At 35.1% G+C, this 19,019-nt stretch overlaps 1 protein-coding gene across 2 annotated transcripts in view; it reads right to left on the bottom strand.

Moving 5' to 3' along the window:
• The window catches only part of LOC136038246 (UPF0489 protein C5orf22 homolog), a 327,878-nt gene that overhangs the window by 61,104 nt on the left and 247,755 nt on the right, over positions 1-19,019 (bottom strand). For both annotated transcript variants that reach the window (XM_065721355.1, XM_065721356.1), the window contains one exon: positions 9,852-9,982. In XM_065721355.1, the coding sequence (XP_065577427.1) occupies positions 9,852-9,982 (131 nt within the window). The remainder of the gene's footprint in view (positions 1-9,851; positions 9,983-19,019) is intronic.

Raw genomic sequence — 19,019 nt, 5'->3', positions numbered from 1 at the left:
GAAGCAGGCAGATTCGGCGAAATTATCATTTTTGGAGAAATATTCGAAAACGGTCTGAGAACTGGTAAATCATACGAAAATTATTGGGAGACGGGGGTTATACATGCCAAAACCCTACGAATCCGAATATCTTGAGGGCTTTTCTGGAGAAACGAAAGAAAATCACTTTCAGGAAACAAGGGTAAATGGAGTGGTTATCTCCGCCATTGCTGTAAACTTTGAAACTGAAAAGATAGTTCCATCTAAGAACTGAGATGGTTCTTACTGGGACAAGAATATTAAAGTAACAAAAGAGGGTTCCTTTGAAAAGTGTACCACTGAAAATTTCAAGGCTCAAAAGTCTGAGTTGACGGAACTAATTTGCCACTAAAAGACTTAATATTGTTAGCAATCAGATATGGTGAAAAAAGGAGCGAAAAAAGGAGTAAGGAATGACTCGGCTAAAAGTAACCAAAACTCTAAAAAACAGAGTTTTGATATTAATAGGTACAGCAAAAGAATTGGCTTATTATGCTGATTCTAAATATATAAGATTCATCAAGTTTAATGTTGCTCATCAAAAGCTACAAGTCTAAGAAAAGTTTGCCTGATTTCCGAAAAAGGGGAGAAACACACTCTATAAGTCAAGGATGAAAATGACATCAGATTCAACGCATTAAAGAACCCAACAACACACGTTTCAAGCTCCAATATACAATTAAATAAAAAAACAGGTTTTTTCAACTGAAAGCAAGGAGCGACATTAAAACTTAAAACGAACAGAAATTACTCCGTATATGAAGGGGCTGTTCCCTACTAAACGCCCAGCTCTTTACACTACAGTTTGACCCTTTCTCTACTTTAAAAAAAAGTTGAGCTCTACTTTTTAAAACAATAAAAAAACTTTAGCGCAAAGAGCGGGGCGTTTAGGAGGGAACAGCCCCTTTCATATACGGAGTAATTTCTGTTCGTTTTAAGTTTTAATGTCGCTCCTTACTATCAGTTGAAAAAACTTGTTTTTTTTAAATTTAATTTCTGACAGTTTTTGAATTAATACATGTATTGATTTTGGCTCTCCGCACAAGAATAATTAAAACAAAATTTGCACATTATTTTTTTGTGGCTAAATGGCTTTCTCATAATTATAATCGGACGATTTTCAGAAAAAAGAAGTGGGGTAGGAGGCCTATTTGCTCTCCAATTTTTTCGTTACTTAAAAAGGCAACTAGAACTTTTTATTATTTTTGCACGAATGTTTTTATTAGTAATAAATATACGTAACTTACGAATTAACTTACGTAACGAGCTTCTATATTCGTATATTTTATTACGTATATGAGAGAGTTCGTCTCCTCGTCAATACCTTGCTCTTTGCACTAAAGCTTAAATTTTATCCCAATTCTTTAAGAATGACCCCTGAATCACAAAGGTCGTAAAATAAATAGTTGAAATTACAAAAAAAAAACTTTAGTGTAAAGATCGAGGTATTTAGGAGGACATGAACCCCCTCATATGCGTAATAATTTCTGTTCGTTTTAAGGTTTAATGCTGCTCCTTACATCCAGTTGAGCAAAATTTTCATATTAATTTTTTCATTGTTTTTTTTTTTTTTTAAGGATACTAGAAAATCCTGCACCCCCTTCATGGAATTTTTCTTCCCCCACGATAAACTCTCCATGGAAAGATAATCCCACGTAACCCCCTCACCTCGGTTCTCCTCCCCCAACCAGAAAAAATCCCCCTGAAAACGTCTGTACCCTTCCCAATAACCATTTCTATATGTAAACAATAGTCAAAGTTTGTGACTTGCAGCCCCTCCCCCGAGGACTGTGGGGGAGTAAGTCATCACCAAATACATAGTTATTAGGTTTTTCGACTATGTTGAAAAACATGGCTAACTCAAAATTTTGATCTGGCGACTTTGGGGAAACAATGAGCGTGGGAGGGGGCCTAGGTGCTCTCCAATTTTTTTGGCCACTTAAAAAGGGCACTAGAACTTTTAATTTCCGTCAGAATGAGCCCTTTCGCGACGTTCTAGGACCACTGGGTCGAAACGATCACCCCTGGGAAAAAGAAAAAAACAAACAAACAAATAAACACGCACCCGTGATCGGTCTTCTGGCAAAAAACACAAAATTCCACATTTTTATAGATAGGCACTTGAAACTTCTACACTTGGGTTCTATGATACACTGAATGTGATTGTATGATTTTCGTTAAGATACTATGACGTTTAAGGGGGATTTCCCCCCTATTTTTCAAAACAAGGCAAATTTTCTCAGGCTCGTAGCTTTTGATGGGTAAAACTAAATTTGGTGAAACTTAAATATTTAAAATCAGCATAAAAATCCGATTCTTTTGATGCATCTATTAATATCAAAATCTCATTTTTTAGAGTTTCGGTTACTATTGAGCCGGGTCGCTCCTTACTACAGTTCGTTATCACGAACTGTTTGAAAATGTGGAATTTCGCTTCTTTTTTTTTGGCAGAAGAAAAATCACAGATGTGTGTTTATTTGTGTTTTTTTTTTTTTCAGGAGTAATTCTAAATATATATAGTGACTTTAAATAAATAGTGAGCTTTTTAAGTGACCAAAAAGATTGGAGGGCAACTAGCCCCCCTCCAGGCCCCTTTTCCCCAAAAAATCAAAACTTTGAGTTAATTATTTTGTTCAGCATAGTCGAAAAATCCAATAACTATGCTTTTAGAGGTAATATCACTCCCCACACCCTGTGAGAAAAGGGCTTTAAGTTATAAAATTTGCTCACTGCTTGCGTATAGTATTTATTATTGGGAAGTATACAATGTTTCGGGAGATCTTGTGCTGGGGGTAGGTTTCCGTGGTAGATAAATTTCCAGGGGTGAACTTTCCACGGGAAATTTTACAAAGGGGTTATTTGACAGAAATACTATACGAAATTATTTTTATTTGTTTTACTTTCTCTTTGCCAACTCAACGTTGCATTTGGAGATGTCTCAGGAAAACTGTCCAGGGGAAATTTTCAGTGGGTTTGGATTTCCAGTAAAAATTTTCACGTAATGGGGGATTTCCGGAGTGTTGGAAAAACGATTAGAAATTAAAATCTTTTTTAAATAAAAGTATGCTAAGGAGAATTTTTTCAGGCTGAATCGTCCGCAAGAAATTTTACGGAGGGAGATTTTCAGCGAGGACGGAATTGTCCGGAGGAAATTCCACTGGGGATAGTGTATTTTACCTGAAAGGAACTGTCCATGGAGGAGTTTCCCGTGAGGGGAGGGAATTTTTCATTAAGAGTGAATCAGATTTAACAGCATTACTTGAAAAAACGATCAGAAATTAAATAAGAAAAACAAGATTTTTCAGCTAAAAGTAAGGAGCTCCTTACTTTTTTCCCCCTTCCCAATACCTTGCTCTTTAAGGTAAAGTTTGACTGGGTGTTTCAATTTTTTAAGAACGGCTCCTGAAACACATGGGCCGTTTAATTAGAATAATAGGTTTTTATAAAAGTACTAAAACCTTAGCGTGAAGAACTCTAAGCAGGAGTTTTTGAACCCCCAAACTTGACAAACTGCTACCATGCTACTACACAGCTAGGAATAGCTGATATATATATATATATATATATATATATATATATATATATATATATATATATATATATATATATATATATATATATATATATATATATATATATATATATATATATATATATATATTCAAGGCCGTATACAAGGGGGAGGGGTTATGGGATTTGAGCGCTCCCCCGCCCGAAATTTTTGTCTGAATCATGGTAAAGTAACAAAATGAATATAAATAGATTTTTGACGCGTTTCGTATGGTTTTGTTGCTGAGAACGTTGTTTTCATCAACGCTTTAATACAAATACTGGTTTTTATATTTATTTCCTTTCTTTTAAACAGTTCGTGGAAACAAAATGAAAGAAACCATCAAAATCTGCCAATGCAAAAATTAGGCAAAATATAGGTAAATTATAGAAATAATATGGAAACATGGATATCTGCAATAATATATACAACCGTTTAGATGGAAATATGGAAATCACTTTAGACATCACGATGTTTCAGCGGGGGTGGAAACCTAGATCTTGCCCACTTGTTCTCACAAAGGGCGTGATTTGCTATGGGAAGGGGGGACTTCTCCCTCGAGACCCAAGTTCCCCCCGGATCTTAGTTTGCCCCCTCCCAACTGATATTTATTTCTACAAAAATCTTGTCAAAATATAAGCCTGTATAATTCAAGTATCCACAGAAACAGGTCAGTTTTCTTAGTATATCTTTGCCTTTATGGTAATACATGACTCATTTTTCAGTTTTCCCTGTTATTGTCACTTGATTTGGGAAAATTCGCTCGAGCTTTGCCACTCCCTCCAGATTCTGACGAAATTTCGCCGCTGATTTTTACGTTATAATACAACCCCTCTCCAATTCAATGCAAGCTACTAACAAAAATGAAGAAGCAAGCCAAGAATAAGATTTTATTGTCCAGAGTATTTTATGGAAACACTGCAAAATCAATTTGCAAAAAAATGCAAAAAAACACTGATTTTTTTTTTGAACACTGCAAAAAAACATTGATTTTTTTTGGAAACACTGCAAAAAAACATGCAAAAAGGAGGCAAATTCAGCTTCACGAACTAAATTAGGTAAATCATTCGTGAATTCATTGTATTAAATGTTCTCGTTGATGATTTCCTGGCAGGCGTTTAAGCAGATAGTTGGTTCTGTTCCTTCCTCAACGCCCCGCTCTTTACGCTAATGTTTTTTACTGTTTTAAAAAGAAGAGTTGAGAGAAAGAGTCAAACTTTAGCGTAAAGAGCACTAATCACAAAATTCCTCATAAGAAAGATAACACATCATGAAGCTCCACTGAATAAGGAAAAGTAGCCCCCCCTCCCACGAGGAAGACCAGTCTCGTAACATAACGGAAAAGGACGAATGAGCGCGTAAAGAAGATAAGACTGATAGTTGTCTTCCCTTAAAGACCAGCGAGGGAGTTTCACAGAAGAATGACGAATTACTACCCATCAGTAGCGTGAAATGTTTTAGCGTGAGAGGCTATCACTCATTTTATCTGACTCTAGCCTTCAGGCCAGGCACACATACAATACTAATAGCACTGAATAATTTTACATAATTTACGAGATATTCATTTTCAGTCAAGATATCCAAAAAAAGCTTTTTTCAAGAAGTAACATCTCTTATGTTGAATAATAAATCTTGTACAATGACAATATACACGTGAAATGGATACAGGTTTATGGCAATGTTGCCAATAACTCAGGTTTCTTATAGAAAAAGTGTCTTGTCGTATCAAGAATTGCATGGATTTTGTTTCCGAAAAATAGATTCAGTAGTTCATTTTAAGGTAAAAAAAAAAATATAGTTTAATCACTGCATTTCTATGAGAAACCTTTCCTGTTATCTAATCTATTTTTCAAATGTGTTGCTCAACTATGGAAGCCAAAGAACGATATATTTGTCCTGTTCTAGTTCTTTATAAGCCACAAGCGAGGTATTAACAAGGAGGAACCCCCTCACGTACGTAATAAAAATATACGAATATAGAAGTTCGTTACATAAGTTAATTCGTAAGTTACGTATATTTTTTGCAAAACGTTCGTAAAAAATTAAAAGTTCTAGTTGCTTTTTAAGTAACCAAAAGATTGGAGGGCAACTAAGCCTCCTCCCCCACCTTTTTTCTCAAAATCCTCCGATCAAGACGAAAAAAGATGAATAGACGAATAGAGAAAGCCATTTAGCGAAAAAAATCATTTAGCGAAAAAACTAATACACAAATTTCGTTTAATTATTCATGTGCGGAGAGCCAAAATCAAAATATACATTAATTCAAAAACGTTCAGAAATTAAATAAGAAAAATAAGCTTTGATAACTGAAAGTAAGGAGCGATATTAAAACTTAAAACGAACAGAAATTATTCCGTATATGAAAGGTTCTGTTCCTTCCTCAACGCCCCGCTCCTTACGCTAATGTTTTTTACTGTGTTAAAAAGTAGAGTTTAGAGAAAGAGTCAAACTTTAGCGTAAAGAGCGGGGCGTTGAGGAGGGAACAGCGCCTTTCATATACAGAATGATTTATGTTCGTTTTAAGTTTTAATATTGCTCCTTACTTTCAGTTAAAAAAACTTTTTTTTTTATTTAATTCTTTAAAAAACTTGTTTGATGGAAAAAGTTGTTTAAATGTAGGCCTATCTATACTAAGATTAATAATATTTGATTTGGAATGTGCTGTGAGTTGAAGGTGGCGTCTCATTTTCTTTTAATCTTGAGTATTTTTTTACCATAATTTCTGTTTTCATTACTTTTATACTATTATTTATCTATTTATTTTTGGTTGTTGTTGTTTTTGAGGTTTCCGGTTTTCGGGTGTGACTCACTTTGTAGGCACCTTCTGTAAATATTTTTCTTTCCTGTACTATCTATTGTAGTGTTAATTTGTCATACAATGAAATTAGTTTAAAAATTAAAAGAACTTGAACTACCCCCCCTGACAGCCCCAGTGGCTAAAAAAGCGCACTCATGCTGTAAGATAGCTTTGAGCGGGCAGCTATTATCTCTACCGCTGCTTTGTATACAGAAAAGTTGATAGCCTTTTCGAACAGTTCGTGGTAACGAACTGTAGTAAGGAGCGACCCGGTTAAGTCCATTCTAAAAGCCATAGGAGAGTGAAATGAAATCTCATTGTATCGATTGGTTAAGTAGAAAATTGTACAAAAGTATATATCTTCAAGCATAAGGAAAAATCAAGAATTCATTTTTTAAGGTAAAAAGCTCCGATTTTTATCGGATCCGAATCTTCCAATTTTTAAGGTAAAAATACAGTTGCAGACTTTTTCGTAATAGCAGTTGCCGAATTAAAAAAAAAAAAAACGTGAATCAAAATCAGTAGAAAATAGTCAAAAACAATATTACAGGAAACAGCATAAGAAGGCGTAGCTGTCTTTGGATGTCAAAGATTGTTAATGTCGGTGTTTTTACGAACGAAAGGCGCTGTCAAATTTAGCTAATTAGTTTTTCTTATTTATTTTTACAGATCAACGTGGGATCACCGACGGAAATGTGCTGCTGTCCTAAAAAATTAAATAATTTTAGAACAACCAAAATAAAAAAACTTGGAAAATTATAGTTTTGAGCCATGAATAGAAATTTTTCGTCTCTGGCATTTTTGGCAGGAGGCAAAAATGTCTTCTACGTGTCCTTGATACTTTAACAAGAGTCCCCATCTACATATATATTTTGAGAGTTAGTAAATATATGTACCTCCAGAGAAAACTTCTTTATAGGAAACCTATTTATTTTAATGGATAAATAGGTCAAACATGTAAAACAAACTACGTAGGGCAGTTTCAGCAAGTAGAGCATCAGGGTTGACATGAACGGGGTTGCGGGTTTCTTTTGAGTTTCTTTTTGTCGGTAAAAAGTAAATATTTTTGTGAAACCGCTAAATTTCTAGAGCTAGGTTTTAATAGTAGACTATCTGAAAAGTGCAGATGAAGAGGAAATTTTATTAGAGGGGAGAAAGAGGTATTTCTTTTCGTATATAAGTGTTTCGTGGACTTTTAGTAAAGTCTATCCTATTTTGTCTCAAGGGTAGGGGATAGAGTCGAAACTTCAAAAACCGTGTTGTGGGGGAGAAGACTGCTTTGGTTTTGAATTGAGGGGGGGGGAACAATTTTGTCCGATCCTCGTAGTTTATTCCCGGCGTTTTACGAGTCTCGCTGCTAGAATTAAAAGAAATAGCATAATTCTGGAACTATTCCCATCAGATGATTGATATACTGATATCAAAATCAAAAATGAATCTCCTTTTGAATTTATGCATTTTCCGTTTTATACATTTGATCAAGTTGACCTCTGAGGTGTTCTTGTATAAAAAATACTCTAAAAAAATAAACACAAGAATTCCACGTTTCCAGGATAAATGGGGGGGGATGTTGCACTGATTACGCCAATTTCTCATTCTAGAAGTTTTTTTTTTGCCAAGTTTTCTCATGAACTTGTTCTGATAGGAGGAGGTTTTACTTCTTTCCATTTTAATAATATAATTAGGGTAATTTGAATGCATCAAACGAAACCCTATTAGCATTGATACAAACATGGACATATTCCTTTCTTCGTAATAACAAATTTGCGTTTGTGAATTGAGGAGCATAAAAAAGTGACTTCTAAAAATGGCAAGTCGTAAAACTACATGTCCTTCCATACCAGGCATTGATTTTGACAAGGGATACCTAACTATCCATCCTAGGTGTACAAAATTCGTGTTTAGTATCTTGTGGTTACGTGTCTTGAATTGTTGCTGTGCTGGGTTGACTGGGTTGACCTGTCAGTGTGTTGAACTAGGTCTGTTTAGCTGCCTGGGAGTTGCTGCTCTGTAGAGCATCAATGGGCTGAGTGTCAGTGGGTTGACCTACTCTTTGTTGTTGCTTTTTTTGAAACCCATGACTAATGCTGATTCAACAGAGGTTTATCACGTCCATATAGATGGGTGAGGGCTCAGAACCTTGGTCCCCACCTGGGGTTTACAATATGAAAAGGGAGGGAGAAAATAAATCAATCAATCCCGTCTTTGTTCCTACTTCCAATTCTAAATAAGAGAGAGATAGAGAGAGGGGGAGGAGAGAGAGGGAGAGAGAGAGACATAACTATAGTTTATTACGTACAAACGTAACAATATATTTATAAATTAGCCAGTTGCTTCTGCTCAGTACTGAAAAGGAACTCTGGAGTCATAATGCACGAATTGACTGTCTCTTCTCCCCTCTCTCTCTCTCTCTCTCTCTCTCTCTTCAGTAATTTTCATTTTTGCTTTGCCACTTCGCGTGTCATTTTTCTTTCTTACTTTCAAGCTTTTTTCATCCTTCATCCGTTTTTTTCTTGTTTGTACTCTATGTGGGTGTTGTATCTACGCCGTTTTATTGTACTTATTCAATATACGGGTTTCAATTCTTGCTTTCTAATCAATTTTTTACTTACTCTCTTTACTGTATTTTTATTCTACTCATTTTAACTAACATTCGTTTGAAAATCTATGTAGGCTATGTCCTTAAGGTTTCAAAAATATTGAATATGCGCTTAGGGGGTTAAAAACAGAGGCTCAATTGACTCCTTCTCCGCCAAAAAAAAATTGGTTCCACTAAAAAAAAATAGTAAAGGTGGCACTGCTTTGAAGCTTTTTTCATCCTTTTTCTTTTTTATTTTTACTCTTTCTTCAGTAATTTTCATTTTTGCTTTGCCACTTCGCGTGTCATTTTTCTTTCTTACTTTGAAGTTTTTTCGTCTTCATCCTTTTTCTTTCTTTTTTTACTATATATATATATACATATATATATATATATATATATATATATATATATATATATATATATATATATATATATATATATATATATATATATATATATATATATATATATATATATATATATATATATATATATATATATATATATATAAGTGTGTGTGTTGTATCTACGCCGTTTTATTGTATTCATTCAGTATACGGGTTTCAATTCTTGCTTTCTAATCAATTTTTTACTTACTCTCTTTACTGCATTTTTATTCTACTCATTTTAACTAACATTCGTTTGAAGATCTATTTGACTCATGTCCTTAAGGTTTCAAAAATACTGACTATGCGCTTAGGGGGTTAAAAACAGGGGCTCAATTGATCCCTTCTCCACCAAAAAACTTTTGTTTCCACTCAAAGCAAAATAGAAAAACCGTCACTGCTTATTGGAATATGTCATAACTTGGCTGGTTATATTTGGTGTATGGATACAAAGTGTCGTGTAGCCCCTGGTACTATGAATGAATAGCGTAATTATGACCAAGCAAGATTTGTACAAACCTTTCTTTGTTGGATATAAGACTTCCTAATTCGGAGATGAAATCAACTATCTCTGATTTAGCAATAGATTCAAAAAACCTGTTCAGCTCGTATAATTGTTCTCTTCTCCTTTGAATCACCAGTTTCATACCCTAGAAGAAATAGACACTTAACTTGAAAAACAAAATATCACAGACAATGCTTGCAACAATCTTAAAAGTTAAGAACAAATTCCTTAATTTCTAATTCTGCTTGAAAATTTGTTATAATTATCATTCCAATCTCTCGATAAATATGTAGTCAAATTTAGTCCAAGTAAAGAGAAAAAGCGGGGTTCGTGTCCTATATTTCAGTCTTAAAAATTGTTCTTCGATTCCATTGGTTTGTTTTTGTGACTTCAACCATCACATTTTCACAGTATTTCTTTGGCATATGTCAGAAAGAGAAGACAAATTCTACCTGTTGTTGCATTTTTGGGGGAATATTCCCCACCAAAACCTCCTAATTTTCCCCATAATCTTGGCGAATCTTCATATAACTTCGCTATTCGCTTGCTGTTTTGACAGATTTACCCTTCCCATCTAAAAAAAAGTCAACATATATACCTGGCACATTTTTTTCTTTTTACAGGGTTTCTAACTACTAAATATGCAAAAATCCATAAAAAATTCCCAGTAATTCCAAGATCTATTGGTACCAGGCAGGAATACTGTGCCAGCAAACCTGTTACACCGCAGTTGCTAAAACATCATCAAGATTCCTGTGGTCACATCACCGTAAAGAGTGATCGTCTGTAATAGTTCAAAAGGCACTATGTGACATTTCTTGTGCCTGCTATTTTGAACTCAAAACGCACCATCGATCGGTTTAATCTGTTCTCTAGCATCGTATTTGGATTACAAGATATAGTGAAGCTTCTATTATTGCAAAACACGCTTTATCCCCTTTTATCGCTCATAGGATGTATGTCATAGATTGTTTTCAACCGAAAGTAAGGAGCAACATTAAAACTTAAAACTAACAGAAATAGTCACGCATATGAAAGAGGTCGCCCCCTCCTGAACAGCTCGCTCCTTGCGCAAAAGTTTTTTTAGAACTTTTAAAAGAGCTTGTTATTCAAATTAAACGGCCTCTGTGATTCAGGAGTCATTCTTAATCATTGGAACAAAAAGTAGCAAGAAATTGAGAAGGGGGTGACCCCTTATATACGTAATAATTTCTGTTCGTCTCAAGATTTAATGTTGCTCCTGGATTTTAGTTGACAAAACTTTGTTTTTAATTTAATTACTACAAAAAGCACTATAAAGTTTAGTCACCTGACGCCACTAAACTGCAAAACGCCATTCATCCATTCTAACTTGTTAGCAGCTCCTGACCCGGCAACTTCCCGTGCTATAATCAAAAACTTAAGAGAATTTTATGTCATGCTGGCCTAGTCCTAGGCGCCTCTGTTTATCTTGTAGGGAAATTAGTAAAACTATCTGAGGGCGCGATTTTTCTGCATCTTAAAAATGTTCTTAAAGTTTTTTTGGAAGTTCTTCATGCTCATCTTTTCTTCGTACAAATGTCTGGGAGCATTGCTGCTTGGTCTTGCTACCCCCCTCTAATAGACTTAATCGATAATAAATTCTATGACAATTAGCCCGATTCGATAGACAATTAAATTTTAGAAAAGGGTAGAATTGGCCCAGATTGTTAAATCTTAGCTATTTTTTTTGCCATTTGGGTAGTGCAATCTAAAGAAACTTGGGTAGCGTGTCTTTGAGACAATTCGATTGTAAAGATTAATGTTTGAAAACATTATCACTATGCCTTATTTCTAAAACTATCCTTAAACACGGGAAACTGCTCTACCTCCTGACGTTGCATAACTAAAGGTGATTTTTCCAAGGTTCTCCAGACAACAGGTTCATAGTCCAAGAGACTCGAATTGTTTTATCCATGAGTGTTCATAATACTGGATTACCATCATCCACCAGAATGGTATTACAGTCCCCCAAAAACAACCAAAGCTAAATATGATTCCTGTGAAATCTAAGTTTGGTACTTATGTGTTATAGCGATCACACATTGTTCTTGATCTGTAATGAAATCGGTTTTTCTGTCCACTCGGAAATAATCAGCTGAGCCCGAGCGAGAGAAACTACTTTGAAGGCATATTTAAATTAAATATTTGATAATAGAGGTGGTTAGGTTAGGTATTCAATGTAATGCGGTCTGGGCGACCTGCTTTCCATAATTCCCTGTTGTATTTTCCATAATTTCGATGATAAAGTATTATATTTTCATCGTATTTCGGTATATTTCATTAGGATTAACCTAACTTCACTTCTTGGGTGTGGTCGCTGTAACACGTAAGTACCTCCATCTGAAACATTAAGCCCCCTACTATATAAAGTTTTGATTACATGCCAGCATGAACGTACACTGGAATTTGCTTCAGAATGAAGAAGCGGGTAAATTTGAAAAAAAAAAAAATTAAAAATGAGGAATTATATGACAAATTTAGGGGAAGCAGGAAGATTCGGTGAAATTATCGTTTTTGGAGAAATATTCAAAAAATGGTCTGAAAACTGGCAAATCATAAGAAAATTATTAGGGGGACTGGGGTTATAAATGCCAAATCCTACGAATCCAAGTTTCTTGAGTTTTTTCCGGGAGAAATGAAAGAAAACTTTAAGGTATCACTTTCAGGAAACAAGGGTAAATAGAGTGGTTTTCTCAACCATTACTATAAACTTTGAAACTGAAAAGACAGTTCCATCTAAGAACTGAGATGGTTCTTACTGGGACAAGAATATTAAAGCAACAGTGAGATGAACTACTATAGAGGTATATTTTAATTAAATATTTAGTATATAGAGTTGGTTAGGTTAGGTATTTAATATAATGCGTTCTGAGCGGCCTGATTTTCATAATTCTCTGTTGTATTTTCCATAATTTCGTTACTAAAATATTATATTTTCATCGTATTTTGGTATCTTTCATTAGGATTAACCAAACTTCATTTCTTTGGTATGGCCACTATGACATGTAAGTACTTTAAGTTTCTTAACGTAAGAAGTGACAAAACCGACGCGGAGCGAACATGACCAAGCGACGTTGAAATTTGAATCCTGGCTCATATAACTGATTTGAGGGAAAGTTCTCGGGAGTTTTCTTAGAAATGTATCGAAAACGAAAATTTCCTTGGATGGCTGTTTAAAATAGAATAAAAAACGTAAAATTTTGGCTGTGGTAATTCTAAAAGCAGTACGTGACACTTTTCTCAAACTGAGATTCACAATCTCCCTTTTCAAAATTAACATGTCCAATTGACTAGAGAGAGAGAGAGAGAGATCGGTATATTTAAAAACTATCGTAGCATAACTAAATTCAGTTTTTTAACAAAAATCATACATTTAAACATAAATCACACACTACAACTCGGCATTAAAAACTGATGTGAAAAAAGGCACAAATGACTTTGCGTATCGATTGGTTCGTACTTTAGAGGGTACAAGTTTATTTCGTAATCGAGTTCGGCTATTGGGAGGGGCTTGTTCGGGTAGTAGTGATCGGTGGCTCTTATTGGCTAGGATGAATTTTCCAAATTGGTGAATAAGGTGTTCCAGCCGGACTTTAAGTGGAGATAAATTTAATTTAGCGAGGGATTGATCGTAGGGTATGCCACGGTCTCGGAGTATAATCCTTGTTGCTCTTTTCTGGACACACTCTATGTCGCGTAATAGCTCATTTTGTTTTCCTGTAACTAAAATGGTTTTTCAAAATATTTACAAATTTTAACTTTTATAAGAAACGTTGCATCCTCTTGTGTTACTCACAAGAACAATAAGAATATTAACACTTTTGGTATAATTTTTCGTGATATCTTTGAAAAAAGGATTTTTCTTTTACATGATAATGCTTTTTAGTAAAAAAAAAGGGTTAGTTTTTCTTCACTCCTGTAAACTTCTTGTCTTGTAACATAATATATTTTGTACTAACACCACTAAGGTTTACCAGTGCTGAAACAGGCATTTACTTATTTCAAACCAAACTTGGTCGGCTGGGAAAACCGAAATTATCTACTTAGATATGAGACATAAGGAACTGAACACTTAACTACATGGACTTTTTCTTTTATTAGGCGGAGCAAAATTTGGCTGCCCAAACGAAATCTGACTTCCCTCAGAGCTTAACTTAAGAGACGGGAAAATGAGACTAGGAGAGTAGATTCGGCTTTTCCCTAGACTAGGGATTATCTGTGCTTCCATGCAATCACGGAAATCGCTAGTAAATATCTCCAATCCAATTTTGCCTTTTGGTGATATGAAGGTACGACCTTTTGAAAACAGAAATCTGATTTTTTATTTTTTATTATATATCTGTGTTGTTGAGGACGGCCCTTGGACATAGGGCCGAAATATTCATTCTAATTTGTTTCCCACTGTCTTGAGAAATTCCCTATTGTTCTTCTTGTTTTTGGTGTTTGTGATGGAAAGGCAGTGTCTAGCACGTACGCAGGAATTTTTTTTTTCGGGGGGGGGGGGGAACCTTCAAAACAGCAGATATAAAGTAGCACTTTTTTATTTAGTAATGGAAAAAGCACGTATATCGGAAAATACAGATTACCTTTAATCTGTAGTATTGTAGCGGATGGGGGGAAGAAGACTGAAGCCTCGAAAGTACGTTTTAGGCTCAGGTTATGTTCATAGCGATTTAGAACCAGTGGTTAATCTATTATATCCCACTGAAAGGGAAATTTTAGGGTTAACAGTGCAATATGGATGCTGTGGGGGGGGGGGTAGTTCTTCTATTGCAAAAACGTAGATTTTAATGAAAAATGATTGTTTCCAAAATTTATCCATTAAAAGCTGTACTTTATCCTGAAAAGGGGGGGGGGTTAAACGCCTTAATATCAAGGATAATTCTATTTTGCTTTGGAAAGCAAACATTCTTTACAAAAGAAAATTAACAGTAAAATTGCTAATTACTTCAAAGAGGGTAAAACATTAGACAGAAAATGGGTTAATAATTGGGCAGTGACTTGACCGGATAATTGCATGCTGTAAATCCCCCAAGAAAGGCTTCACACATGTATCTAGATTCTTAATAAATGTCCTACTTTTGCCAGAAATCCCAAGAAACCATGGGGAAATTAAACATTTTACAAAATTTCCGGGGGGAAGGCCCAAAGCCCCCCCCCCCCCCCCTGCGTAAGTGCAAGGACAGTGCTGTCTTCGTCGTTATTTATATTGACCAGGTTAATCCTGTCCCGTCGAAACTGCACGGAAGGTAGTCCCAAACCTTGCAGTCGAGGTTGATACTGTAAATGACACAAATATGGCACAAGCTATGAATGCCCAATGTTGAACCTTTTCAATTTGCTGCGAGTCACGTTTCCATGTCGGATACCACACAGAGGAACAGTATTCTATCACCGGGCGTACTTTTGTCTTGTATAGTGTCATAAAAGTTTTAGGGTTAAATTTCCTGAAACTTCTTTTAATTTGAAGCAGACTATAAGTAGCGTTTCGCGAAGTTATTGACCGATGCTTGTGAAACTTCAACTAGTTATCAAAGTGAATACCTAAATCCCTTACTGAATCCGCAGATGAAACAGGTATCACCAAGAAAATAATGGTAAGTCGACCTTTTCGAAAAGTAATGAAGTACGAAAAATTTTGATGGTTTACAAATATGGAGTTCGATTTACACCAATCATTTAGTACATTCAGATCCTCTTGAAGAAGAGCAACGTCTACCGGGAAGATGAGACTTTTATACAGTTTTACATCGTTCCCAAACAGTTTGACAGTGGAGTGACGAATTACTTCAGACGAATCGTTGACAAACAAACATAATAACACTGGGCCGAAACAACTGCTCTAAACTCTTGCCCACAAACGTTTAACAAAAACATGTTATCCCTGTTTCCCTTGTGGCTGTTCTAAATGATGTAAGGCAACTTAAATAAAAAAACGGAGACTATGATGGTATTTTTGTAAATCACTTGAATCTAGGGTCAGTTGCTTTGATTTCACATTTACAATTATTGATCCAGATGTGTCTGTCATCTTCCCTTGTTTCTGATTCATTTTTATGCGTAACTGTCACTTCTGTTTTGAAACACGGAAAAGACCCCTTGAATTGCTATTTTTAAAGACCAATTTCAGTTGCCTGCAATCGTATTTGAATATATTCTTCTGCCACATAGTAATACAAACTGTGACCTTGATGTGACTCAGTTCGGATTCAAATCACGTGCTGATTGTCAACATACTCATCGCGCATTAGCTGCTCTACTACAGGATGCTTCGGGCAACAGTCACGAACTTCACATTTGTACGCTTGACTTGGCTTAGGCATTTGATTCTGTTTTGCCATACCCAGCTTTGGCATTCTCTCGCTCTTTCAGGAGTCAATTCTTCAATTATTTTATTGCTGCATTTTTGGTATGGTGATTCTTATGTTAGACTGCAGATGCAGTCACGTGTTTTTGGAAATATCCCTGTCAGGTCAGGCGTTCGTCAAGGTGGAGTTTTATCCCCATATTTATTTAAAATGTGCCTTAATCATGTGTTGATTAATATTAAATCTACATGATTTCTTGACTAAACCAATATCTCCTACGTTGCTTACGCAGATGATATATTGTTGATTAGCAGAGCGAGATCAGTCCTGGTCCAGTCAGTTGATCTTGTTTCTCGTCTTTTTTTCTAATATCGGACTAATCGTGAATGTTGATAAATGCGAGTACCTGGCATTCAACGTAAAATCACCAGCTGCAGTTTTTGCACTGCCATGTGGACATATTTAATTCGATGTGTGAGTGTTATTAAGTGGATTGGTATCCATATTTGCAGTACGTTCTCTGGGCTCCATGTAAAAGCTCTTGTCGACATTAAACAAAAGCTTCAGATAGGCTACGGGAAAGTCGTCGCTAATCGTGGTCGTTACTCACGTCGAGCACTCGCCCGTCTTTATAGTACATTTTATGACCACTCCGTTTTATTTGTCTGGTATTTATCCTCTGCTCCAGAAGAAGCAACTAAAATCAATTCGAGTGATGTATTTTCAGTACCTAAAGTGCAAATACGGAGCTACGGATATTACTGAGTCATACGAAAGTTAAATACTGTTTTAGCTGATAATGCTGTTTTTTTTTCTCTAGGTTGTTTCCACCCGTTAATTAGATTGTTTTGCCGTTAGTGATTGTGCATTATATTTGTGCAGTTTGAAATTTCATTATGTTTTTTTTCCTAGTACTCCGCTTGTGTTTGTTGTTTTGTAGCGGGTTAAAAATAAGTTATTATTACTGCCTTACGGCACATCACTCAAAATATTATGAGAATTATTATTTTAGACAACAACAATTAATAATTCTACTTAGAAATTAATGTAAATTCTGAAGGCATGCAAGGATATCTGGAAAGGTTTATTTGAAAGAGAAGACCAGTCTACAGAGTCTACAGCCAGCGCAGTCTATAAATAAAATTATAGATGGCGTCTGCATATCATCGTTAGAGGCGATAATTTCTTTTGAAGAATGACTTTAGAATTAAATTCTTTCAGAGTCAATTGGTCCGTCTAGGCGAACGTGTGAAGAATTTGTGCGAAAAAAAAAGAAAAAAAAGGCAAACTGACAAAAAAAAAAAAAAAGGCGAACTGACGAAAAAAATCTTTTGTGTGACAATGTGTGCTTTTTGGAATTAAAAAAGGACAATTGGGATGAGGTATAGTATTGGAAATTGTTTAGATTTAATATAGTGATCGTTTGAATTTAGCCGGGCTTATATGCTGGATGTTAGAATACTGTTTCTCAAACATATTTGACAAAGGATATTGCCATGGGGCAGCGGTTTAGAGATTTGGCGTAGGTAAAGCCAAGGGATTCAGATTCTTGTTGGGGTGAAATGATGTATGTATATCCTTACATCTTAAGTCTAATAATATAGGCTAAGGCCAGTTAAGGTTATTTACAAGGCAGATATCAGATACAAAAAAATAGATTTTTCTATTCGTACAATTTTTCCAATGAAAGATGCCAAAAAATACCAGTTTTCATGGTCTTTATACCAGACAATTATTTTCGGCTCGGTGTGAAACTACAGTATAGACTAGCTATGCTTTAGTTAAATGTTTTGTTGGTATATTGGTTAGGTTAGACTAGGTTAATTTAGGTTACGTATTTAATATAATGCAGTCGGTGCAATCCCCCTTCCATAATTCTTTGTTCTAGTTTCCATAATTTTGTTACTAAACTTATATTTTTATCATATTTTGGTATATTTCATTATGATTAAAATAACTTGCCTATAAGACAAAAGTACCATAATTTTCTCTTTTTTTAGTTATATAAATAAGTAGTTTTTTTATGGAAGGAAGACAAAATCTGTTTCTATGAATAAGAAAAGCGCATTTTGGCAAAAAGAGCCAATAGGAACCAATTGAAGAAATAAAAGTTAATTCATTGACAGAGCCTCCTTTGATTGGGGATGCAAATATAAACTTTCAAGAACATGTCACATAACACTTTTTTGGATTACCAGAGCTGATTTAGGGTAGAAATACATCCCAAAATTCATCGATAAGTGCAAAGTTGTATTGTAAATTGCTTCCACCTAAGGTATCGTAGCCAATACATATTTTGATTTCTCAATTTGAGACATCTGGTTTTGAGAAAGTGGAGACGTACAAACCATAAAGGTTCGAATTTCACCTCTATATTAAAAGCCTTTGTTCGAAATCAAAATAAATAAATAAAAAAATCAATACGGCAGTAAAAGGGGCACAAAAAGAAAAGCGAAGGAATTAAAAATAAAGAAAACAGAACGATAGTCAGACTGTATTTCAACCATTGTGAAAATAAACAGAGGTTATCAAAAATACTTCTATCAGAATAAACAATGTCAAAAAATTGAAACAACCTAATTTGGGAAATAATCTGGTACATTATCATTTTTATGTTACGCACACTATTGTTGTGGTACACACTTGTTATGATACCTCATGCTGTGACACGGATGCCAATTTCGCCTAAAATTTTCTAATTGGCTGTTGCCTATCAAAAAGTTCTATGAGAAATACTCATCGGCTCAAATTAGCGCTTTTTGTTCAGCATAGTCGAAAATATAATAACTGTGTGTCTGAGGACGACTTAATCCCCAATAGTCCCTTGGAGAAAGGCTGCAAACTATGAACTTC

This window comes from Artemia franciscana, chromosome 17, assembly GCF_032884065.1.
Source record: "Artemia franciscana chromosome 17, ASM3288406v1, whole genome shotgun sequence".
NCBI classification, from domain to species: Eukaryota; Metazoa; Arthropoda; class Branchiopoda; order Anostraca; family Artemiidae; genus Artemia; species Artemia franciscana.
Note: the sequence above shows the minus strand (reverse complement) of the source record. Positions and strands in the feature narration are given on the sequence as shown.